Source organism: Aphelocoma coerulescens, chromosome 1 (assembly GCF_041296385.1).
Source record: "Aphelocoma coerulescens isolate FSJ_1873_10779 chromosome 1, UR_Acoe_1.0, whole genome shotgun sequence".
NCBI lineage: Eukaryota > Metazoa > Chordata > Aves > Passeriformes > Corvidae > Aphelocoma > Aphelocoma coerulescens.
In genome coordinates, this window is record NC_091013.1 from 72,724,298 (window position 1) to 72,748,705 (window position 24,408).

Sequence of the window (24,408 nt, forward strand, 5' to 3'; positions counted from 1 at the left end):
GGTCAAACACTGGAACAGGTTTCCTAGGGAGGTGGCTGATGCCCCAAGCTTGTCAGTGATCAAGAGGCATTTGGATAATGCCCCTAATAACATTCTTTAACTTTTGGTCAGCCCTGAAGAGGTCAGGCAGCTGGACTGGATGGTTGCTGTAGGTCCCTTCCAACTGAAATTATTCTATTTCTATTTCTATTCCTATTTCTATTCCTATTTCTATTCCTATTCTTTTCAGAGCTCAGCTTAATTGCTGAGGCACAATTTACTAAAATTAGTACTTGGTGTACTTAATGAAATTTAGTTCAGCTAGAAAACCCAGCCTGCAGAGGGCAATGAAGGTATGAAGAACCTCAGGGCATTTCCATATAAAATCATCCAGCTCTACACTTGGACAAAATCTGTTTGAGAGGAAAAGATCAGTAGCTTTGCCCACTGTACAAAAATATACTGATTGCCAATCAAAAGCTAATTATTTAATCTCACTGAATACATCCAAATTTGGAAATTCTGTATGCTTTTTCTGTTTCTCCTGCAGTCAGTTTGTGAACATCTGGGGAAGACTGCATGGGAACATGGAAAACTAGGTTCACATACCTAGCCTGGAGCAATGAGAGATCAAAAATTTTGATAGGAAGCTGATAGAGTGAAAACTTGAACCTGCCTTTTGCTCCTCTTGAGCAAAGCCTTTGGCTCCAATGAAATGCTACATTATATACAATATTTAATTTTATCAGAAATACACCAAAGGATCTACAATTAATACAATTAAAACAAAATAAAAACCAGTGGGACAGCCTCTATATATTTGAGATATATATATATATATATATATGTATATAGACATTTGATACATTTACTTTATATAAATCACTTTGCTTGGCTCATGACTGGGCTTTTTTGGACATAATTAGAAGATACTCTTTACCTTCTAGGGCATCAGTTAATTATAAATCAAGCTCACAAATTGCAGTTGTTTTTCATTATCCGCATACGGAACTGTAAAAGCAAAGCAAATGCTACTGTTATAACACAGCATTCCTGTCCACAGTTTACAAAAGCAGGGTGAGCTAATGGAAAAAGAACCACTAAATAAAGCACCAACTGGCCCGGTTTCTAGGCTTGCTTTTAACTTTTTCCCTTTTTTGGCCATTTCAGAAAAGATACTGTGATTTCTCCCACTTTATTTTTAACCAGACATGAAATAGCTAACAAGAACTCTTATCTTTTTCAGAGACATGTTGAAACATGTTGTTTCAGATTAACGAGATTTGCATCTTGAAAATATGATTCCAGCTCTGTTGCTCTATTTCCTTGTAAGTAAGCAGACAAACAAGAAACTTCAGTTTCCCTATATATGCTCAGGCCCTTACTTGTTAGGGCCAGACACTAAATTTATACTACACTGAACATAGGGGATCACTGTATAGCTGCAGATTAATAAATTTTTTTTTCAGATACTTTTTCAGATAGTGTTGTGGTCAATACTACTTACAGAACTTTTTATAAGCATATTTTGCAGAATTATTTCCCTTCTACAAATTTAAACAGAATAAATGTATATGAGCCTTTACAGCACGAATAAATTCTGCTCAGTCCTTCTAATGCCATCTGTGTTTGATGGTTACTTGATCTCAGCAGAATATGGGAATAATCTGTTTGATTTCTGAGTACAATTATATGTTCTGATGCAGAGCTGGTTTCTGAATTCCTTATGAAAACAATTACCTCCTGCTGTTCTTTAAAGAAAAAGTTATGACTCATTTCTGTGGCTCCATCATCCATGTTTAATTTATGTAAATAACTTATGGTCTGATACCATGTAAGCATCACTAGCATATGAATCCAAATAAATTCATAAACTGCTGGGAATGCAAAGATGTCCCAGCACAACTAAAGTGCTTTAAAATGATTAAAAAGTTCTCCATGTTCTATTCAAATACAGATTATTTTCTTATATTCAAGTGTACTGAACTTGTAGGACTGTAACTGCTTCTAAGAAAATGTATACATAAGGGTCTCCACCCTTCATTAGAATGTAAAAGGGAAGAACCACTCAGGTCCTGCTAATTCCTTAATTGATTCACAGATAAGTAAGGGGTTTTTTTTTACCCAAGTTGAGGTCATACTCCAAAATTCTTAGTATACCACTGGAGCAGATGACCCCCCCTGAGGTCCCTTCCAACCCAAATTATTCTCCAATTCTGCACTTCTATCACAAAGTACTAAATTATCTTTGACAGCCATTTCTCCTGAAGCCACAAACTTGTTCTTATAATCCTATATCATGTGGAGGGAGGGAAGAAGGGAAGGGGGACGGACACTATCAAAGTCAAGCATGAGGTAATGCACTGTGGGATCTGAAATCACAACTGCACAAACTCTGGGATCAGATAATTTATGCAGGACACTGAAAGCTGTGAGAGGTTTGTTGTAGATACTGTCTGAGAGCACACCTGATATAAAGAAAAAAGACACAATATTGTAGGAAAACGTGAAACACAAAACTCTGGATGATGAGTTTCCTTAAGGATCTCACAGAAAAATCCAGTCTGAATTCTGGTTGGGACAGAAGGAGATGCAAGGGCAGATATGGATTATTGGTATGCATGCTTTGTTGCTGAAGGATGTAAATTTTTTTTTTCCCAAGAGCACAGTAGGGTTTATTTATATGATGTTGATATCGTGGACCAGGTAGAGAAGCATATACAAGGGAAGTTGAACTTAAAGAACATACTCAATTTTCCTGAGATCACATTGCACAGCAAGCTATCCTGGCACTGGACCCCATCCTTATGGGGATAAAATGGACTAGATTTCAGAGGTACTGTGTTATTAATTCTGAAGGAGGCTTTGTCTCTAGTCTCAGGCACATGAACTGCAACCCCACAAAAGAGCAAAATTAAGGAAAACCTATAAAAATGAGTAAGATATATAGCAGCATGCTGGTTTATAATTCACTTTGAAGAAAATTAGGCACAGTGAAGTACTGAAGCTACTGCTGAGATTTCAGGAACAAAAAATATGTTACCAATAATCAGGAAGTATGAAATAGTATAAATCATTTTTTTCTGACAACCCAGGGATCATAATTGATGTTTTTTCTTGTTCAAGATGCTACAGAAAAAGCAGGCAGTTGGGCAGTAGGCAGGAACACTGTCTTTTGAAGGACTTTTACTTTATTAAGGTTGTCAGCAAAGCCCTGAGATAACAGGAGAATCCTAGTGAAGTGCTCAGTGCAGTATTTCTTTATGGTTCAACTCAGACAATAGCAGTGCCTAACCTGAGAGCACAGCTGCATTCTGATAGCCATGGTCCAGATGTGTAATTGGGGAAAGACACTGCAAGTAAAAAGGGAGAGAGATTTTAAGTGAGCAAAAAGATGAGAGGAGAAACACGGGGATGAACAGACTTGTCCAAGGTCACAGGGCACGTCAGCACTGCAGTCAAAACTCACATCTTCTGACTCCCAATTCAAGAATCACCCAGACAACAGAAACATGAGACAAAAGATGTAGCTGAACTTTAGGCTGTGTGAATCCAGGGCTCTTTGGGCTGCTCTAACTCTCCTTCTCTGCTGCTCCATCATTAAAAGCAAGCTATGATCACTGACTTGTAACAAACAAACAACCTTGCTTCCATGTCTGCAGCCATCACCCTCACAACTTACTTTGCAATTCTCCTCCCCAAGCTTCCACTCAGCTTGGACTGTTTGATGCCTGCTGCTTTTGTGAAGCTTTTGAAATTAATGCTTTAAAGCCTGTAAGAGCAGCTCAGAGGAAGAAGAAAAAAAAAAGACAGTTTTACATTTTTAAAAAGATGCTCTTATTCTCCTCACAGCTGAGTTTTGGTGGCAGCTTGTGAGCAGAATAGTAAGTGGGAGGTTTTGTTGTGTTTTTCCAGGCCAGTCTGTCTGGGCTGTGGAGATCCATACTTTTTCTCATTTGTTTCTCACTGCAGTTAGGCCTTTCGAAGTCACCTCCTCAGCAGAGGCTTTGGTCCCGTGTGGACTGAAGAGAGAGGGGGTACACAGGGCTCAACTGGTTGGGCTGGATTGTGCCATTTCCCTCATCTTTGGGGACAGAGAAGGCCCTGTATTTCTCCAGCTCCCCCTTCTCCTTCTCTAGTCCTTAGCCTCTCAAGAGTCCATACACTTGCCTGTACACCATACCAGTGCAAATGCTTCTATCTATGATTGCATAGACTTTCTCTAGATGTGCTAGCTGTCCCATAGAGAAGGATTAATTCTACTCCAACAAAAGAGTTCATACTAACTGATTCCAAACAGAACTCTCCCAGAAAGGTCAAAGTGATCACTTGCACCAAAAGGCCCAATCCAGCCCTCTGGAGAGAACAACCAGCTCTTGGTTCTATGGCTGGGAACCCACCACTAGCATGAGTTAACAGCAAGTGAATTGGAAGCTTCAAGCCTTCGTCACACACACACACAATGACACCACAAATCAGACGAAATTTCTCCTGTGAGCAAGTGAGCACTGAAATAACTGACACTTGAATTGTTGAGGCTTGTGTTGTCAGTTCCCAGTCTTCCTATCTTCTACAACAGACCTACAGTATCAAATACCAGGATTATAGATCCAAATCACCCCAGCATATTCCCTACACCTCTCCATTGCCATCGAAATGTTCTGGCTCCGTCTCCTGTCTCTAAATCCCCCTCAGCCTTACATCACCCATGCAGCCCCTGAGCAGCTGGCAAGGCAAAAGACACTGTGGACTGTAGATGATCATGGCATCATAGAATTATAAACTGGTTTGGGTTGGAAAGGACCTTAAAGATCATTTCATTCCAACCTCTCTGTCAAAGGCAGGAATGCCACCCACTACACTGTGTTGCTCAGGGCCCCAGCCAACCTGGTCCCGAACACTTCCAGGGATGGGGCAACCACAACTTCTCTGAGCAACCTGTTCCAGTGCCCCACCACCCTCGAGCAAAAAAATTCTTTCTAATATCTACTATTAAATGTCTCCTCTTTTCATTTAAAACTATTCCCTATGTCCTATCTCTATCTGCCAGTGTAAAAAATTAATTTCCTCTTTTTTACTTAAAGAGGACAACCCCTTTAAGCACTGAAAGGCCACAATCAGGTCTGGTAATACCTGTGTGTTACCTGGGCAGCCCACACACATATGCACTCTGGTCAGCAGATGAACTCTTCTGCCAGAACAAGACACCAGTTCGAAGGTCTCTCCACTGCTCTCACAAAACTTGTCATAAATACATATAGTTATTATAAATGTACAATATCTTTGAGGCTCCCATTTCTTTGCCAAACTGGCCTGAAGTGTCCAAGCAATTAAAACTGCTGAGAGAGCTTGCAGAGAGACAGATGGATAGGGAGACAGGATGATCACATTAACTTTTTTCTTCCCTTGAGGAAAACATGTTAAAAAGAAAAAAGAAACCCACCAAAATGCATTGTTTGTAGTTATGAATTATCAGTCTTAACTAAATTTTGGTTTCAGGTTTCTGCTTTGTATCAAGATAAAACTACAAAAAAAAATTTAGTGATTTTATTAATTAATTTTGATTTTAAAATGACTGGCAGAAGATGATCTCTTGTGTACAAAAATGTAAAAATGCTACTGCACCATTTAAAAAATATTTTTCTTCAATAATTTTCAGAAAAATTTAAACTTTCCTCATTTTGCATTCCAAGAATTTGGTTGAGAACCTGATACTGCAACTACACTGGGTGCATTTTCTAGTTTCTGCTTCTTCACTAAATTGGGAGAAAAACCCACAAAAACCCCAAGACTGTACATTATAGACTAAAATATCTTGAAGGGAGATGATGAAGACTGTTGTTAGAGGCATTTGACTTTGATCATCTTTAGAGGGCGATAAAAAAGAAAATAAGATTACCTTGGAAAAAAATACATACCAAATCAGGCAGATTGTAAGGCTTCTGATAAAGCACTACTCTTGGCGAGCTACACTGGAGAAAAAAAAAAGCAGCTCCTCTGTCCGTAATGTGTATTTTTTTTAACATTTACAAATTATTTTTGACTTAGCCACGCAGGGAGCCTACTTTCAACCCTCAATTTGAAAATCATGGAGGCTTTATAAAGTCTTCCACCTGCATCTCTTTTTTGCATCACAGTTCTTTATCCTCTAAAGGATGAAAACCCTGGCGTATAAAAACTTTGTTAAGCTGTCACTATCAATAGAGTAAAAAAAAATAATGGTTGACAAAGAAGAAACAAATTGCATCTTCGAATAAGTTTCCTTCATGCTCTTGTTAAAAGCTATAACCTCTGATGTTAACTAAATTTAACCCATTCTGACCCTTGTGGTGGCCCTTAACCTTTTCTTTATTCTGCTTCCTGTGGTTGCTGAAGAAAACTGGCCCAGTCATTGGAAAAGCGCTCTCTGTTGCACACAAAGCCCCAGCCTGGCTGCTAGTCTGTCAGGAGGGATAGAATAGACGGGGAGGTCAGCACCTGTGCTGAGAAGCAGGTGACAGGGAACTGCTTGGACCATTCTAGGGCAAGTTGTAATAGTTTCTACCCTTTAAATATCGCACTGTAGTTTCGGGTATTCAAGGCAGCGAAGTTCACATTTTCTTTGTGAATGCAGACTTTAAACAAATTAATCTATTGCTGTTCAACTGACTGTAAAATTAGTAGATTTACTGTTGCAAAAAAAAAAAAAAAAAGAAAAAAAAAAAGAAGAGAGCTTTCACTTCCACTTTAATAAGGTCACGGATGTGTCCTAGGCTGCCAACAAAAGCAGCTTTTAAAATCTTCGCAGCTGAACCCAACAACTTGCAAAGGCTGTAGAACAATGTCCTCAATGTACAGTGGAAACTCCTCTCCCTACAGTCAAGATGTAAAACTAGACAGTTAAAAAACTTTCTATACTCTGAAGTTTTAACTCTAATTGCATCTCACCCCAGGGACCCACAGGCTTGCTCTATGATTAACATTTTAATAAATTCAGTCAGCCTTGCTTTTCACGGAGCAAAATTGGTTCTTTGCCTGGATTCAGTAATTCAGCCCAAGCAATTTAATGGCAGAGCATGCATCTTCGAAAGATTTGTTTTAATTCCCACAACAGGGGTAGATCTCAGAAATCAAACAAAACTATCTGTTTCAACTATATTTGTATATTTTATGCAGAGCATCAGTTAGAAGTGACCATTTACCACTCACTATAACAAAATTTTTGGGCTTTCTTTAATTTTTTGCTGTCTCTTGCTAGAACAAAAATAGAGAAGTTTGTGTAGGAAGCAACTTTCAAAAGCTGTGGATAGAAAAGGAGTAAATGAGCTACTGCAGATCCAGAAATCTGGACCTACTACACACCCAGAATTTCTGTGTCCTTTAAATACATGTTTACTCTGACGTGTTCTCTGCCATATGGCAATGCTCAGCTCAGCACAAGGGAGTTTTTTATCTAAGTTATGTGCAAAAGTCTTTTATAAACACTAACGGGAAAAGGAATACTAAGGAGTGTAAAGGGGAGGCTACGGCCCCGCTCTGAACCAGGGGTCTGCAGAAACACACAGCCACGATTATAACCAGCAGGAAGGTGGAGGGGGGCTATGCCAGCTGCCAGCAGGAGTGGGGAGTGGGGAGGAGTAGGAGACTCTCTCCACGTCTTCCCCAAAGCTTCCCCGCTGAAATGCCCTGTGAAGGAGGGAATTATACAGAAAAAACAGGAAAACAGAGGTGCACAGGGTAAGCAGCCCTCCAGATGCTCAGTACTTTTGTAAGCACAAGTGTGCAGGAGACTAATAACAGATTTAGTAATAAGACTGGAAAAAACCTGCTGTCCCACCCACTGCTACTGCTCCATGTCCAAGGGTCCCAGGCACTGCATAAACCCCACAATATCAGCAATAAATTCCTGATTATCTTGTTTGGCATTTGAAATTTTTTTTAGCAGATATTCCTAAATACAGCTCCAGTTTAGGCAGCAGCAAGATATTCACTGTGGACCAAGGAAAGACCAGTCCTCCACCCAGAGCCAGCAGGTAAGAGCTCCTTGCAGGTGTAAGGCACTTCAGCAGCTTGCTTCCTGTTTCCACAAGATGAGTGATGAAGTTTGAATGACAGTAAACTATAGCCTTGGGTCTCCAGGTGAACACGTTGTCATCTAGCTAAAGGCATCCTCACTCTCTGCTGGGCATCACAAACTGCTCACTGTCCCCACAATGAATAGCTTTTGGGGGAGATTTTAGGGGGGACTATGCCGGTGCTGAATTGATGGCTGACTAGATGATCTTGAAGGTCTCTTCCAACTTTGATGATTCTGTGATTCTTTGATTTTGAAATTAACCCCAAAACTTAGAAGGCCTGGAACCAATTTCCAGCATCCTTAGGGGACACAGAAACCATCCCCCAGAGATCAGTTGTTAATGTGGAAGAAGCTTCTCAGTAGCATCTAGAGCCTCACAATAATTACTAACATTAATAACATCCAAACTGGCAGATCACTGCACTGCTCATGTACGAGGACAAGAAACCTCTCCATCCACCCATCCTTTCCCCCTTCTCATATATTTGCATTTAAAATTATCTGGGGAATGAAATGTCTATGGTTTGGCACAAGGTCTAGCAGAACAGGCCTTAATAGGCTCAAAAAATAACAAAGTGAAAACAATAACTTTGTAAGTAAATGTCAAATGAAAAAAAAAAAAGAAAGGCAGATGAAGATTTAGGAATTAAAAAGCAAACAAATGATTGACTGTATTGTCAGGGGTGGGCAGAGGATGATGTGCATCAGGCAAAGTAGAAGGAAGAAAGTTATTATTAACTGCACTTATTATGATAGTGTCTTTCAAATAATTAAGACTGCAGTCTCGCTGTGGCAGGCACATACAAAAACATGGCCCCAGGGCAATTACAGTGTAAACAGACATGAGACAAAGAACAAGGAGAAAGAGTACAATGAACCCCCAGAAAGATCAAGTTAATTGAGGACAAACAGCATGAGAAGGCTGCGCTATTTCTTGGCACACTAAATTTAATTAGAAAGGCATGAAGTAAAACAAGCATCAGGTTTAAACTTAACAGAATTAAATAACGGGGAGAGAAGGAATGTGAGTTGTATGCTCTGAAGTACCTTGCTTTCATGCAGGTAGTTTTTATCACAGTGAAGAGGATTATTAGCTTTATTGCTGCTACTAACACTGCTGAAAATTATCTGTCTTATGGGGATGGTTCTCGGAGTGGCAATAGTAGCTAACTGCAAGCGGGGCTGCTGACAAGCTCTCTTCTAATGCACATTGCAGAGCTGATGATGAAAAAAATATCTCTCCAGGCTTCAGCTCTGCCAAAATTTCCCTTCATACTTATTCAAATTCCACACTTGATTTCCAGACCATGAAAAGAGCAGTAAAAAACCCTTTTGTCTCACCTTTTCTTATTGTGGAATATCTCTCTCTCCACATCTGGATACTGTAGAATTTCAATAATTCATGTTTCAATAGCATCAAACTGAGATCCGGTTTTCTTAGGCATTCTACTGATGTAAGTGATGGTAATCCCTGCTCCCAAAGAGCTTACAACTCTAAAGACATAAAGCCCGATTGAAATACTAAAAAGCACAAAAGAGCAGGATGGAAAAACCTGGCTCCATTTGCATATAATAGGAGAAGCTACAGTTGTCATTCAGGCTCTTAACACAGCTCACCATCTATTTGGCTAATTCTGTTACTGGCATTTTTCCAAATTCATTACTGCAGGAGAGGAGTTTTAATGAGGATAAGGTGATATGAATGAACTTCAGATTGTGAACTGATTTAGTAAAGTTTTCTGGGTTTGCACACAATTACCACATGATGTCTTCTGTGAAGATGGAGAGCATGAAGCAATGACAGACCTTTTTTCACGTGTGTACCATAATGACAAAACAAAAACCGCAAGCACATGAAACTAAACCATCCTAACACCACAGTTAAGAACAGAAAGCTAAAGATCAGATAGATCAAAAGATAAAGATAACCCGAAAACATAAAGATCAGATTTTCATTGCATTTCTTCCTCCTGGGCAGAAAAGGAGGACAGGAAAGAGGGGTCACTTAGCTGTGGCCTAAAGCATGTAAGCTAAAAAGTTCTGGTTTTAAGCAGGAAGGACAGCAGACAAGGCCTTCCCCCCACCTGCTTCCAGTTTGTACTACATTCCGAACACAAGCACACTTTGAGTGTTGTTCCAGCTCCTGCCCGGCTGGCTAAACACCATCCCTCGATAGACACGAACACCTGGGCTCTGGAAAGAGGTCCTCAGCACACCTCAGTGTCTCCAGAGCAACAGACAGCAACTCCCATGCTGTCCAGCGGCTGACTGCCATAGCGTGCTCCTTACAGCTGGGGACATAACGCTTGCACATGAATTTCAGCTTCTCTTTCAAAGGTTTCTGTCTCCAAACCGGATGGAGGAGCTCACAAACGCAAGGCAGAGCCTCCTACCAAAGAAGGTAACAAATCCAAGCATGCGAGCCGCTTTCGGAGTGACTGACGCAGCTGCAGAGCCGCACACGCTGCTGACCCCTGCAGACTCAGCCGTGCCGTGCCCTGCCCGCTCCCCGCACACAGCCCGGCCCGCGGCCCCGCGGGTGGGGACGGGACACGGGTGCTGTGCCACACTGCTGCATCCAGCTCGGCGGCCACCGGCGCAGGAAGGACATGGACCTGCTCGAGCGACTCCAAAGGAGGGACACAGAGATGCTCCGGGGGGTGGAGCACCTCTCCTATGGAGACAGGCTGAGAGATCTGGGGCTGCTCAGTCTGGAGAAGAGAAGGCTGCGGGGAGACCTCACAGCATCCTTCCAGTGCCTAAAGGGGGCCTATAAGAAAGACGGGAACAGACTTTTTGGCAGGGCCTGTAGTGATAGGACAAGGAGTTATGGTTTTAAACTAAAAGAGGTTAGATCTAGACTAGAGGTTAGGAAGACGTTTTTTACAAGGAAGGTGGCGAAACACTGTCACAAGTTGCCCAGAGGGGTGGTGGATGCCCCATACCAGGAAACATTCAAGATCAGGTCAGACAGGGCTCTGAGCAACCTGATCGAGTTGAAGATGTTCCTGCTCTCCTGCTTATTGCAGGGGGGTTAGAGTAGATGAGCTTTAAAAACCCTTTCCAACCCAAACCCAAATTCTGTGATTCTATGCCTCAACACACACACACGCAGCACTCAGCACCCACGTAATCCCCGCTCACAGCAACAAGCCGCCCTGCTGGGATGGCCCTGGGCACAGTGGGAACCCTGTCCCAGCCGCGGTCCTGACACCCACCGCAGCGCAGCAAAGGCACACCGGGAGTCCACGGAGCGATGCAGGGAACAGCAGCTCCCAACAGCCGCACACACAGAACGGGGCACACCGCGTGTGGCGGCCTGGAGCGGCGGGAGCACACAGGGAGCGGGGCGCAGGCACACACGGACCCCGCTCGCACCCCGCACCCGCCACGCGCGCTCACACGGGCGCGCACCGGCAGAGGCGCGCTCACGCCCGCGGGCACGCGCGGACGCCCGGGGCGGGGACAGGAGACGGAGGCGCGCAGGGAGGAAGAGGAAGAGGAGGAGGAGGAAGAGGAAGGGGAAGAGGTGGGGCGTTCCGCAACTTCCCGGCGGCTCGGGCCGGTCCTTCGGCTGCTGCGGCGGGCCGGCGGCTCGGCTCGGCTCGGCTCGGCTCGGCCCGGCTCGGCCCGGCCTGGCCCGCAGGTAAGAGAGGGTCACAGGGAGCCGCGGGTCACGCACACGGGCACGGCACAGGCACGCGCAGTGACCTCCGCGACACGCACAGCCGGGAACGCGGGCACGGCAGGGCACGGTGACAGCCCCACGCACAGCCCTTCTTCCCTGCTCTCAGGACGGACGCCCGCGGGAAGCGGCTACCTCCCGTGACGGCCGCCCAGCACGGGAACCGCGGCTGCTCCCGCAGGAAGCGCGGCTGTTCCTACGGTTCCCAGTATGCCCGTAGCTGCCCGCTCCTTAGAGCTCCCACCCAGCGACGTCAGCCGTTCTTGCCAACAAGGATGCCAACAGGATGACCGAAATGCACGACGCGAAACACTCGTACCTGCCGTGTTACGCGAAAAAAACTCCTTCCATAAAGAAGAGGGTTATTTTCTTTCAGACAGCTAAGGCTGGATTTACTAGATTTAAATAGCAGCAGAGAATGAAGGAGTATAAAGGCAACACCATGTGTTTAGCAGAGCAAGATCGACATTTCCTTAGAATAAGCTGCTATTCCATTGCAGATACTGCTACTTAGTTTTATAAATCAGTAGCTCTCAAAGGCAAGCCAGGCTCTTCTGAATGGAAGATAAATTTAATTATATCATTTAATAATGCAGCAGTGATGCCTGGATTGCAGACCAAGTCTGCAGTGCATGATCCAGAGCTGGTTTATGAAAACATTTATAAAATAAGGACATCGAGGCTTTTGTGTGGCTGCACTGATGATGCACAAAGACACTTGGGTATTGGCAGTGGGTGTTCAGTCGTAGGGCTGTTGTCACAGCCAGACAAAAAGCTGTTTTCACAGGGGTCTGGACTGGACAGAGACACAGCCCGGGGCAGGAAAGGACAGTAGCTCTGCCAGCTGGTTTTAGACTGCTGTGGATATGCTGTTACTTTTCTTCTGTGTCCTGTGGTTAGCTTGAGTTCTGGATCCAGCTGTAGCACATAGCTGTTATCAGGCTGCCCTGTTCATGAACTGATCTGGCTCCTTCTTCAAGCAGTTTGCATGGACTTTGTCCCTACTGCTGAGGTATGAGGTCCATCCCAGGCTCCAGACAGTCCCCTTTTCAGACTAAGTTTATTCACAGGCAGGTCATTTCACTTGTTCCTGTGCCAGCTCTTTATCCTTGCTGATGCTTTATGCCTTTTCCATGTGTATGTATGCACATGGATACATGTTTACACAATGTCATGTATGTATGTATAGATATGTGTATGTATGCATGTATTTATAGAGTGGAGTCACATTCCTTCCTGGGCAAAAGAGGTCACACTCTTGCCAACTCCTCTGGTGTGACATGTCTTTGGTTTCCTGCATCGTCCTCGGCTTTTCCTGCAATTGCTCCCTTTTAAACATAGAATACAAAACCTGCAGAGAATACTCACAGTTTGCTCTTTATTTCTAAAGTTTTTTGCAGCTGTTAGAAAACGGACGATTTCTGAAGGTCTGAACAAAACGCCAAGTAATGGTCAGCTGCACCAAAATTGCCAGGGGGATTTCGTGAACCAGGGAAGAATGGGGGAAAAAAAATCCAATGGACGAAATGTCTCAAAGATGAGTTTCACTAGTCTTCAAGCACGGGTATATTTTGAAGCTTGTTTGAAAGTTTATAGCTTCGGGAGTACCCTGTCAGGATAGATACCTGTAACAATTTATTTAAATTTAAATTTGAAAGTGACGAGAAAGGAACTAGAAGTCCTGGATCCTTTAAAGGAGTTCGGGCTCAGATATTAAGATGCTGAAGGTAACATCAACTCATAAATTTTGCTCATTTGTCAGATATTATCTCTGGGTTAAATCCCTTTTTTACTGTAAAATGACTGTTGATTGCTCATTCTGTTTAGTAACGCCATGTATCATTTTAAAAGAGTAGTTACAAACATTAGGGTTTACTGACCTGGAGTCAAGTCTTTCTAATATAACTAGAAAAATCTGACTGATAGGGTTTTTTCTTCTTCCTCAGAACTTGTTTTTTCTTCTTCCTCAGAATGACTGCCTTGTGCATGGTGAAACATTTATGTCAAACAACCAGAAATGGGAACAGATATGCAAAAAGGTTCTTTGGCACTCTTCTGACACAGACAGCACAAAAGTGGCTCTTTTCTCCATTCTGGATACTGGTACCCAACCCTAGGAAGTCAGCTGTGTTTGGGCTTACTCAACCATTTTGTACAGATGAAAAATCTCACACACAACCAAAAAGGAAAGCAGCATTTGGAAGTGTCGGGCGAAGAATTCCCTATCGTGTTTTGCACGTAATCAACCAGGATGGAGAGAGCTTAGGAAACATGCACCGAGCAGAGGCACTCAGACTTATGGATCAACAGGGCCTGAAACTAGTTCTGCTTCGTGAGAATGTAGAACCTCCAGTTTACAGACTAATGACTGGGCAGCAGATTCACGAAGAACAGCTTAAACGTGCAGAGAAGAAAAAAGCAAGTCCAAAGCCAGGTATGTACATTGTAAACACTACAACACTGAGGACTTTGAAAAATGCTGCATTAAAAGTGGTTTCAGCAGATTAAATCCTCTTACTTGTATTTGTGTAAATCCAAAGTAATGTCACTGCAGTCTGTGCTGTTAAGGATTTGCAGTGGTGAAAATAAAATTTTGGATTAGTCCAGTCTTCCAGAGAAGCCTTCTATTGCCCTCTCAGGATTTGCTATTTTGGCATCTGCTGACTTTAAAAAAAATACCTTTATTTGAGAGAATATAACTAGGCTCTGGTTCCATGAGACTCACTGAATTTCTGTTCTTTTACTAAGGCATAGAGTGACAGGCAGTTTTTACAAACTAAGGACCAGATACACCAACATAATTACATAGTTTGTCACCAGTAGTCATGAAACACTCTCTTCCTTATTTGCTTCTAGGAAGACAAAATCTGGAGCCCTTTCTTGTACAGAGTAAGAGAAAACTTTTTCAATATTGAACACTTTTCAGTTTGGTTTTTTTCTTAAGACAACCTGCTCCAACAGTTTAACAAACTGAGTTTGGTTTTAGAAAAGGCGTGTGACCTTGTATCCTCTCTTATCCTCAGGCTACCAAAGATAGCTGTGCTTTGGGTAGAGTTCTGATTTTAGAGAGCATTACTGCAGTAATGAGTTGCTCTGTTAAAGAAGCCACAAAAATATTATTCAGGTGGTGACTACTTTAGAGAAACTTCAAGGAGGAAGAGACTGTAGATAGTTCAATATATTACAAGGCATTGTTGCACTTCCAACTGAATATTGCACTTCAGCATTCAATAAAATGGGCTTGAGATGAAGAGCTATCTAACGTCAAAGCTTTTACCTTCAGCTGTCCTACGTGCAGAACACAGGAATTTGCACACTAAGTCTTTAATTCCAGATCCAATGCTTACCTGTCCATTAGACCTACGAACAAGAACAAGACTATAACTATGAACAAGACTGTCATTAAAAATACCTTAAGCCTTCTCACCCTGAAGAGATTTCCTGGTGTGCCTCAAACATGCATTCAGTCTCCCAGTTGTGGCAGTGAGTGTCAGAGTATCAAGTAGGCACCCTTTAAGGTGAGAGTGATACATGCTGAGACAATGAGATCGGGGCACTCTGAGAAAGCAGCATGGGAGGAAGGAGTCAAGCAGACAAAGCACCATAAGCTGATAAAAGAGAGCAACTAGTACAAGTGTGTCAAATGTTAAGCCAACGCAGTTTCAATTCTGTTTTAAACAGGGGTGGTTCAGAAGGAGTTATCCTTTTCTTCAGCTATTTCCAGGAACGACTTAGAGACCAAGACTAAACAGATAGCACAGTGGATTGAAAAGAAACACCATGTTAAGGTTACCATCCGGCAAGCAAAAGGTAGCAGTACAGACATGGTAAGTGCACTCCTGAAGGCTGGACCAGTCAATGTCATTAAATAGCTGCAGCTGTATTGACCATCCCTATTCAGTACTGCCATGATTTTTAGTATCTCAGTGAAGACCTAGGTCCCGTGCAAGTAATGGTTGCCTGCCTTAAGCTGCTCCTGTTCAAACACGGGTAGAGAAGTAGGCCCAGAGAGACAATTCAAACATCGTGCTTCTTAAGAATCCAGCTGCAATACTGGCTTGGACAGCAGAGTCCTAGTAGTAGTAGTAGTTCCTACTCCTAGGCAGCACCGCCTTATTAATGGGGCCAGGGCAATTTTGTTATCTATGGCTTTAGCCAGCTCACCCACTGAAAACTTTAAAAGTGAGGTTTAAAAGAATTTGTCTGTATTTTAGCTGGATTATTTCACCAACTGTTCTTCTGGGGCTGCGTTTGTGCAACTTTGGCTGAGGTTAGTTGTCCATTGCTACGTAAAAAAGTCCTGGAATAGTGTTCCAAGACTGGCAATGTGAACATCTAAAAATGGCAACTTACCAGTGTAATTGCAGGGCCTTGAGACTTCACTGTCATTTGCACAAATGGATTTTTTATAAATATTCCATGCAAGATTTTTTTCCCTGGTAATGTCTATAGTGAATTAGTGTTAGGAAAAGGCTGAATGCCCCTCTAGTGACTTGCCTAAACCTGCTTATGAGTAAAGAACAAACAGTTAAGAAAGGAAAAGGTGAAGTGCTCAAACCAGGACTAGCTTGTTTCAGCTAATAGCTAAACTAAGCAGGAGATCATGTTATTACAGAGCAGCTTGAAATGTTTTTCTGCCTGTATTTGTGCATTCATTTAGTTCCATTTTTTCCTCTTTTTTAGCTAGAACTTTTTGATCAAATTTTGGAGACTGTGTCTGAGAAAGCCACTTATCTTTCCAAGCCAAAAGTTGCTAGAGAAGGAGTGAGTACCTGTATTTTGAGGCACATGTCTGACAAAGAGCTGAAAGAACATCAGAAGATGGAAATCAAGAAAAACAATACAGTAAAGAAAGATGAAAATGAAGATCTGAAGTCAAATGAATTGCATCAGTGACTTTCTGAAGCTGTGTAAACAATAGTAATTTATTAAAAAATAAAATAAAAATATTATCTTTAGATAAAGTCATTGTTGAGTTTTGCATTGGTCATTCCATGAAGAACGTTGTCTCGGTTAACCTTTGCTACAGAGTCTGAATTTCAACAGTTGGTATTCCATTTTCCGTGAGCTCATCCACTGCCTTGCTTTCTGTCACAACCTCATCCTTTCCTGGCTGTGTTTTAGGAGGAATGTAGCCACTGAGACGAGAGGCTAAGCTCCTCTTGGGCCGAGAACGCTTTGCCTGGCAGAAGATGATCCAGAATCAGTAAACTTAACATATCTGTGGAGCAAAGGTTACTGCTGTGGTGGGGAAAGAAGAAATCAATGTACAGGCCAGGACTGCATTAGCTAAAGGAGCTTCATAAATTAAGGATCTCACAAATTAACTAGATATTGTTTTCCTGCCTGAAGTCTGATTCTATAATAGACAATGTTTACCCTCCTCTACAGTGACAGAGTAGGGTTGATAAGACTTTTCCAAGAGTGTAACTTACTTTCAAGTTCAGCTTCCTCTTTTCAGGATCATGTACAACTGCATGCCTTGCTAGGCTCTGCTACAGTTACAAAGAGCAGGGGGGAAAGAAAGAAAGAAGTTTATAATTTCAGATTATGTGATTCAGATAAGAACAGTTAAAAAAATACATACCTTCATTGCAAACACTTTTCCACAACCTGGATAATCACAAGAGAATGGTTTTTTCTCCTCATGAAAAGAGAGAATATGGCTTTGAAGGTTAAATAAAGTTGTGTAAGTTCTTCCACATCCTTCTCTGGGGCAGCGGCAGACTTCCCTCTCCACAGCGTGTGTCTTTTGATGCTGCTTGAGGTAATCTTTCCGTTTAAAAGTTTTGTTACACTCACTGCAAACTATTGGCTCTGAGTGGGAGAAAGAAAGGCAGAGTATAAATTAACCATTTCTTACAGAAGCTCAAAATCAAACCCTAGTGGTCCATTAGAACAATCAACATTAGAACAATCAACATGAAATGCAAGGAACTTAGAGACTTCAGGAGGATAATGCAATGTGAATTATCCAGATCTGAAATCCTACATTAAACAATTTTTTGTTAACTGAATCACAAAGCTAAGTTAGTATATTGAGCAGAATTTTCATCAAAGGTCTGGAGTGACAGCCATTTTACCAATAAAGTTAGACAAGTTGGGACACAATGACAAGTTGGTGAAATGAGTTCAGCAAGGACTCCAGATTAGCAGTTGGTTTCATATTTGTATCATAAGTTTACTAAAGCATTTGGAATTTACCTGTATGACTGACTTTATTGTGTTTCAGAAGCTCTGTCCAAGTTTTTCCTATGTATGAGCAGTTTTCCTTCTTGCATGCATAGCCTGTTGGACAGGACAGATGTTTACAATCACAAAGGGTCTGGAAAACAGTCGTTTTACAAGGGGGAACTCCACTTTCAGTGTTTGAAAATTAAAAGCCAGTTATTCCTTGTCTCCTCCCATACTGCACAGGAATGGGGTAAGAGACAACAAACAATCAACACAAATTAGAACAAGAGAAAATCCTGACAGCTTTAAGTAAGAAACTTTGTATCACTGACACCAGTTGTCCAGAGAGGCTGTGGAAGCCCTAGCCCTGGAAACATTCAACACCACTGGATGCAGTCCTCAACAACCTGGTCTAACTGGCCCCACCTTGAGCAGGGACCTGGACCCTATGACCTCCAGAGATCCTTTCTGACCTAAATGATTGTGTGAAACTCTCTCTCCTTGCTTCAGTAAAGCTACTTCCTCCCAGCCATACACCTTCTCTCAAATAGATGAAAATAACTAATAATATATATTACTTCTATATAAATATTTGTCCTGCATATTAAAAAAATAGAACACTGACCATACAGTAATATTCCAGAGTCTAAAGAGATTCTACCATTCTATCAAGCAGGCAGGAACCACAAAAGTCAACACTATTTAAATCCCAGGACTGGAGCGCTCAAAAGACTATGAACAAGTCCCTGTCTTAAAAAAGGGAGATCACAGTACAAATCACAGCTTTCTGAGTAGTCTTCCTAGTCTGCTGGGTTGGGTTGGTTTGGTTTTGGTTTTTTCCTATCACTGGAAAGCTGGTTATCTGTCAATGAAAGAATGGATAGGAGTGTAGCAGGATTATCTCAAACATACAAGGCCATGTCATGATGACTTCACTTAAAAACCTCTCACATAGGTTCATTAATAACTAAAAATACACGTGGTTCTGCCAAGGCTCCATAGGAAATTTGTGGCAGAACTAGCAACTGATCCTAAGCTCTGGAGGTCTAGGCTAATGTCCTAACCATCAGCCCATCTCCAAAAGATGGATTATTGACAAGGAAGCACCTCAGGAGAAGAAATAAGGAATCCTGAGCTCTGTTCAGCCTGCCACAAACACACCGAAACTGAACACTGCAATGCCTTGCAGTTGTATCCCACTTCACTACTCAAAAAGGCTGTTCTTGTCTGTCTGGATCGCTAGGCCCAGAACACTTCACGTCTGTCATGCATCTGTGCATACTCTGCACTGGAAGCAGTCCTTGTTCCTTTGCTAAAACGTAACTTAAGCAGCAAGGAAAAACACTTTTACCTTCATGTATCTTCTCGTGCCGTTTTAGCCGACTTGGAGTAGAGAAGCACTTTCCACATCCTTCTTTATTACATCTAGGTACAAAACACAGTGGTTTCATTTCTTTCACTGTATCCATGTATTTTTTGTTCTTTAAGTTAAGAGCAATTAAAATGAACAAAATAATCCAAGTTTCCCTTTGCCTAGAGATCAGTGTGTCCCCACCTTGTAAAAGTAAATTCCATAGTATTTTTTTAATAGACTTGGATGCCTTTGAGAGTTAGAATTATACTATAATTTCCATGTATACAGCAAGTTGAGCTTTAGCTAAAAAGTCAAGCCTTGTATCATGCCTACACAGCAGGTTCTTCAAACATAAAAGGACAGAAAGTGGAAGGTTTAAGTGGCTTGTACAGAACCAGCAGCCGGAGCCACAGCAGAGCACTGACTCTTTTTGTCTGTCATCCAACCATAGTAGTGCATTTCACTTAAGTGGAATGAACACTCATGTTAAGTGTGATCCACCTGCAAGAAATACAAGATTGAACTTTGCTTTCAGCAGATCTACAGTGATGTGTTACCCAAATGGAGTTGCAGTGCACAGCTGCCAAGATTAATGTCCAAGTCTCTCCTCTTTTTCTAGGTACTACTCACTTCAGTGTCAGCCAAGTCACTGCATTTTACTGGGAAATAAAGGTAGCTGTATTTTTCCTTACTGTGCATGCTCTTATGCTTGTATTTCAAAATATGAACTAAAAATTGGTGGGGAGGGGGGGTGTTGTATTATTTTTCTATAAAAATGCTGGAATGCTGAAGTTACAGAGCACCAAGACTGTTGCTCAAAACGGATCACTGAGAAAAGGACTACTATAAGAAATAAACTTGCAGTCCTGACTACACATTGATTTATCTTTTTTTTTTTACTGCCACATCAATGAAAAGGCTGAGAAAAAAGGCACCTATTTTCATCTACAGTGTTTAAATGGAATCATTAAAGTTCAGTATTCAAATTATCCACCTACTTGAAAGGAGGTTCATTGGTGTGGTGACACTGATGAACTTTAAGTTGTTGATGCTTCTTGAAAGACTTGTTACAGCCTTCGAAGTCACACTATTGAGGAAATTAAATTATCATTAGAGGCCAAATAGTGACAGCTCAGTTCACGTGTTTGCTGAAATTCCAGTCATGATATTTGAACTTATACAAGTACCACATAGTAACAAGCTGAAGTATTTCACCAGATACACAAAAAGGAGTTTGTTTAGCCTCCACTGTACAGTACAAAGATAATTACTCACCACATATTGCTTTTGCTGATTTTGATGCTTGCGCTCAACGTGCTTCTTCATGTTTGATTTTGTTCCAAATTTCTCATTGCACCCATCAGTTGTGCACCTGTAAATGAACCGCGTTTTTTATCACTGCTGTCAAACAGTGATTTGTTCCCCAGGCAGATACAGAAAACACTGTACTAGAGGAACACAGAAGAATTACTGAAACTCACAACTCAAATACAAAAGTTTGTTTTGAAGACACTAAAAACCAGAGGCTAAGTTAGCCTTTTAATAATGTATTCTTGGGGGAGATCTGCCCATTCCTTTAAGCATCTGTTATAGATCACTGCCAGAAAGAGAGTCTGATCCCCACGTCCCGCCCTGTGTGCACACTGTTATGGCACTGCCCATGACGCCAAAGCTAGGCATGCATGCCCTGTACCCCCGCCCCGTCCCTTTCCTTACGGACAACCGCACTCCAGCTTCAGAAGTAAAAACTTGGGCCTTACTCGAATGGTTTCTCCCCGGTGTGCGTGAGGAGGTGTCGGGCGCGGTGGAAGTCCCTCGTGAACCCTTTGCCGCAGCCTTCATAATCGCAAACATACGGCCTCTGAAAGAGAGGAGCTGTTCCAGGGCACAACCCCCCGCTCGGGGGCTCGCCCGCTCCCGGGAGGCCGCTGTCAGCGGCATGCCCCGGCCGCACCGGGCCCCGGACACAACCCGCAGCCCCCGCCGCGTTCCGGCGCGCCCGAGGCGAAGCGGCCTGCCCGGGCCCACGCGGGGTCCCAGCACGGCAGCCACACCTCGGTCACACAGACCACTCCCAGCCGGCGCGGCTCACCTCGCCCGTGTGCCGGCAGAGGTGGGCGGACAACCGCCAGGCCTTGTTGAAGGTGGCGTCGCAGCCGGGAAAGGAGCAGATGTACGGGCGGATGGGGAGAACGCTCCCGCTCCCGTTCCCGCCGCCGTCCCCCTGCGCGCCGGCCATGCCGGAGGCCACGTGACCGAGCGGGCGGGCGGGGCGGCGGCGGCGCGTGCTCGGTGCGGCCGGCGCGCGCGGGGCCGCGCCCTCAGCGACGCACACGGAGCCCCGTCCTGTGGCTGCGTGCGCGGGGCCCGCACACGGAAACACGGAGTATCCTGACTTGGGAGGGACCCACAAGGATCATCGAGTCCAACTCCTGGCCCTGCTCAGGACCATTCCCAACTCACACCATGTACCTGAGAGCATTGTCCAAACGCTTCTTGAGCTCTTGTCAGGCTCGGTGCTGTGACCACTTCCCTGGGGACCCTCTCCAGTACCAAACCACCCTCTGGGTGAAGAACCTTTTTTCTAGTACCCAGTCTAAACCTCCCCTGACACAACTTCAGGCCATTCCCTCGGGTCCTGTCACTGGGCACCACAGGGAAGAGATCAGTGCCTGCCCCTCCTCTCTCTCATGAGGAAGTTTTAGACTGCAATGAGCTCTCCCCGCAGTCTCCTTTTCTCCGGGCTGAACAGACCAGTGGCTGAACAGCAGCTCCTCATACGGCTTCCCCTCCAGACCCTTCACCATCCTTGTTGCCCTCCTTTGGATGCTCTCTAACAGCTTAATTCTTACATCGTGTCATCCGAAACTGCCACAGCACTTGAGGTGAGGCTGCCCCAGTGCAGAGCAGAGCAGGACAATTCCCTCCCTTGCCCGGCTGTGCCTGTATGCACGCCAGGACACAGTGTGCCCTCCTGGCTGCCAGGACACTGCTGAGTCACATTCAGCTTGCCACAGACCAGGACCCCCTGGTCCTGTTTCATGGCACTGCTTTCCAGCATCTCATTCCCCAGACTGTACAAACATCCAGGGCTGCCCTGTCCCAGGCACAGAATCCACCACATGGCAGAGGAGATCGGGTCATGACAAGTCTGATTCTGTGTCTGAGATCGACAAGTCTAATTCTGTGTCCCTGCCCATATGTAACAACCCTCCTGTGGTTTTAGGGACATAGGGGCTCTGCTGCCTCTCTGAGAAGCGTTTCATGGCTTTTGCAGATGCCAGGTTGTGTCCTGGGGCAAAGGCTCTCCAAGCAGGTTCGGTTTGGCTCCTTGCCTTGTCCAAGGATGAGTCTGCATAGTGCTGGTCAGCCTCTGGTCCAGACCAGGGGAACCTCTTGGACTCCTGACATCAGCTTCTGCCTGTGGTCCTGCTGTGTCCCCAGGCCACCTGAGGGCACAGCCAGAGGAAGAGGACATGAGGCTAAGCTGAGCTGAGGGTCCGTGGTACCTTGCTCAGCACCTTCCTGGTACTGACTTGGAGCTGAGGGAGCTGGAGGTGTTTAGCCTGGGGAAAAGGAGGCTCGGGGGACTTTATTGCTCTCTACAACTGCCTGAAAGGAGGTTGTAGCCAGGTAGGGGAAGGTCTCTTCTCCCAGGTAACAAGTGACAGGACCAGAAAAAGTGGCCTCAGGTTGTGCCACGGGAGGTTAGATCGTATGTTAGGAAAAAATTCTTCAGGAAAGGGTTGTCAGGCAGCCCAGGGAAGTGGTTGAGTCACCATCCCTGCAGGTATTTAAAAGCTGTGCAGATGTGGGACTTGGGGACATGGTTTAGCAGTGGACTTGGCAGTATTAGATTAGTGGTTGGACTCAATGATCTTAAAGGTCTTTTCCAACCTAAATGATTCTATGATGACATCATCTGCTCCGTTTTGCTCTATTTGAGTTGTCACATGAGCTTTATTTTAGGTGACATCCTCCATCTGCTGCAATTCTTCCCGCAGAGTGGGTGTGAGGAACAGGGTAAGAAAGCTGGAATATGATGTGACAAGGGAATCATCCTGTGTAGAAAAAATTCCCAATCCTTCTTCCTTGTTTGTGTCCTCAGAGCTGTAAAGCCTGAGCAGATGGCGGTGCTTCGGGAACTGGGGGAAGATAAGGGCCAGGAATCCAATCTATGGGGACTGGATGAGGGAAGGGATGCATGAAGTGAGGTGGCAGGAATGCCAAAGGATGGGGAACCTAATGGCTGTGCATAGCACACTGCTGCAGAGCGAGGAGTTCATGCCGGCCAGGAGCAGATCCCCCAGATCCCCATGGCCCCGGGGGATGTCTCGTATCTCACTCATCTGTAGCAGGATTAAGGGGAGGGCTGAATCTGTCAAACCCTCACAAAGCCAGGGCAAGAAATCGGCTTCTTTTCGGCAGGGTAGTCAGTCTGAAAAAATCTCAGCTTCTAACAAATATTAACCAAAATACATAAAAGAAAAAGTTGGTGCGGTTTTGGTTTTGTGGGTTTTTTTGGTCTGGGAATTGCAATAAAAAACAAACCTGAAAGTTAAAAAAGAAATTATAAATGTTCATCTTTGACAACATTTTTTTTGTTTTCTGTGAAATGCTATTACCTCAGGCCTCTCTAAAACAGGTGAGGAAATAGCTTGCAAGGCAGAAAACTTTGGAAATGTTGCTACTGGCTAGACAGAGAACAAATATTCATCACATTGGGTTTTGTGCTATGCAATGCCATTTTGAGATCTCAGCAGAGTCCACTGGGAATTTTAATCCAGTTTTGGAAATATATAAATGGTGAGTGACTCAAGGCCAGAAGGATTCTCATTGTGTTGTATTTTTGATGTCTTCTGACTTGATTAGTGAGAGGGAGGATTTTGAAGAGTCCTCTAGGAGAGCTAGAAAGAGAGTGGGTTGCCTTTCAGATTTGATGTTATAATTTTCCACTGTGGGAGGTGAAAGGTAAACCTTCTAAGAGGTAGACATATGCAATGGAGAAAAATTAAATCTGAAGGTAAACATTTCGGAAGCAAGGTCCACACTGCAGCTGATAAATTTTAATAATCTGTAAGCTGAAATTGAGCAAAAACTCAGAAAAAGGAGGCAGTTCATTCCCTCAAGAAAAAATTACAGAACTCCCTCACACACACA

The 24,408-nt window shown here is 43.6% G+C and overlaps 2 protein-coding genes and 1 long non-coding RNA gene across 7 annotated transcripts in view; 1 reads left to right on the forward strand and 2 right to left on the reverse strand.

The window, feature by feature from the left end:
* Positions 1-11,499, reverse strand: part of LOC138109477 (uncharacterized) — a 34,299-nt gene extending 22,800 nt beyond the window's left edge. For both annotated transcript variants that reach the window (XR_011150503.1, XR_011150502.1), the window contains exon 1: positions 11,254-11,499. This is a non-coding gene — a long non-coding RNA (uncharacterized lncRNA). The remainder of the gene's footprint in view (positions 1-11,253) is intronic.
* A 223-nt stretch (positions 11,500-11,722) lies between these two features.
* On the forward strand, positions 11,723-16,688 carry MTIF3 (mitochondrial translational initiation factor 3). 3 transcript variants are annotated; one of them, XM_069012895.1, is made up of 4 exons: positions 11,723-13,171; positions 13,691-14,154; positions 15,402-15,547; positions 16,404-16,688. In XM_069012895.1, exons 2-4 carry the CDS (start codon positions 13,692-13,694, stop codon positions 16,614-16,616), a joined length of 822 nt encoding a protein of 273 aa, XP_068868996.1. In that variant the 5' UTR covers positions 11,723-13,171; position 13,691; the 3' UTR covers positions 16,617-16,688. The 3 variants fall into 3 exon arrangements, with proteins under 3 accessions (XP_068868996.1, XP_068869007.1, XP_068868991.1); XM_069012906.1 differs by having other exon boundaries at positions 11,723-13,147; XM_069012890.1 differs by having other exon boundaries at positions 11,724-13,284.
* GTF3A (general transcription factor IIIA) lies at positions 16,628-21,494 on the reverse strand. 2 transcript variants are annotated; one of them, XM_069012871.1, is made up of 9 exons: positions 21,341-21,494; positions 21,009-21,109; positions 20,524-20,620; positions 20,247-20,335; positions 19,246-19,319; positions 17,925-18,008; positions 17,308-17,537; positions 17,156-17,215; positions 16,628-16,902 (listed from the first exon to the last, which is right to left on the reverse strand). In XM_069012871.1, the coding sequence occupies exons 1-9, from the start codon at positions 21,485-21,487 to the stop codon at positions 16,744-16,746; spliced, it is 1,041 nt and encodes a 346-aa protein (XP_068868972.1). In that variant the 5' UTR covers positions 21,488-21,494; the 3' UTR covers positions 16,628-16,743. The 2 variants fall into 2 exon arrangements, with proteins under 2 accessions (XP_068868972.1, XP_068868978.1); XM_069012877.1 differs by having other exon boundaries at positions 16,853-16,941.
* Between the last annotated feature and the right edge of the window lie 2,914 nt (positions 21,495-24,408).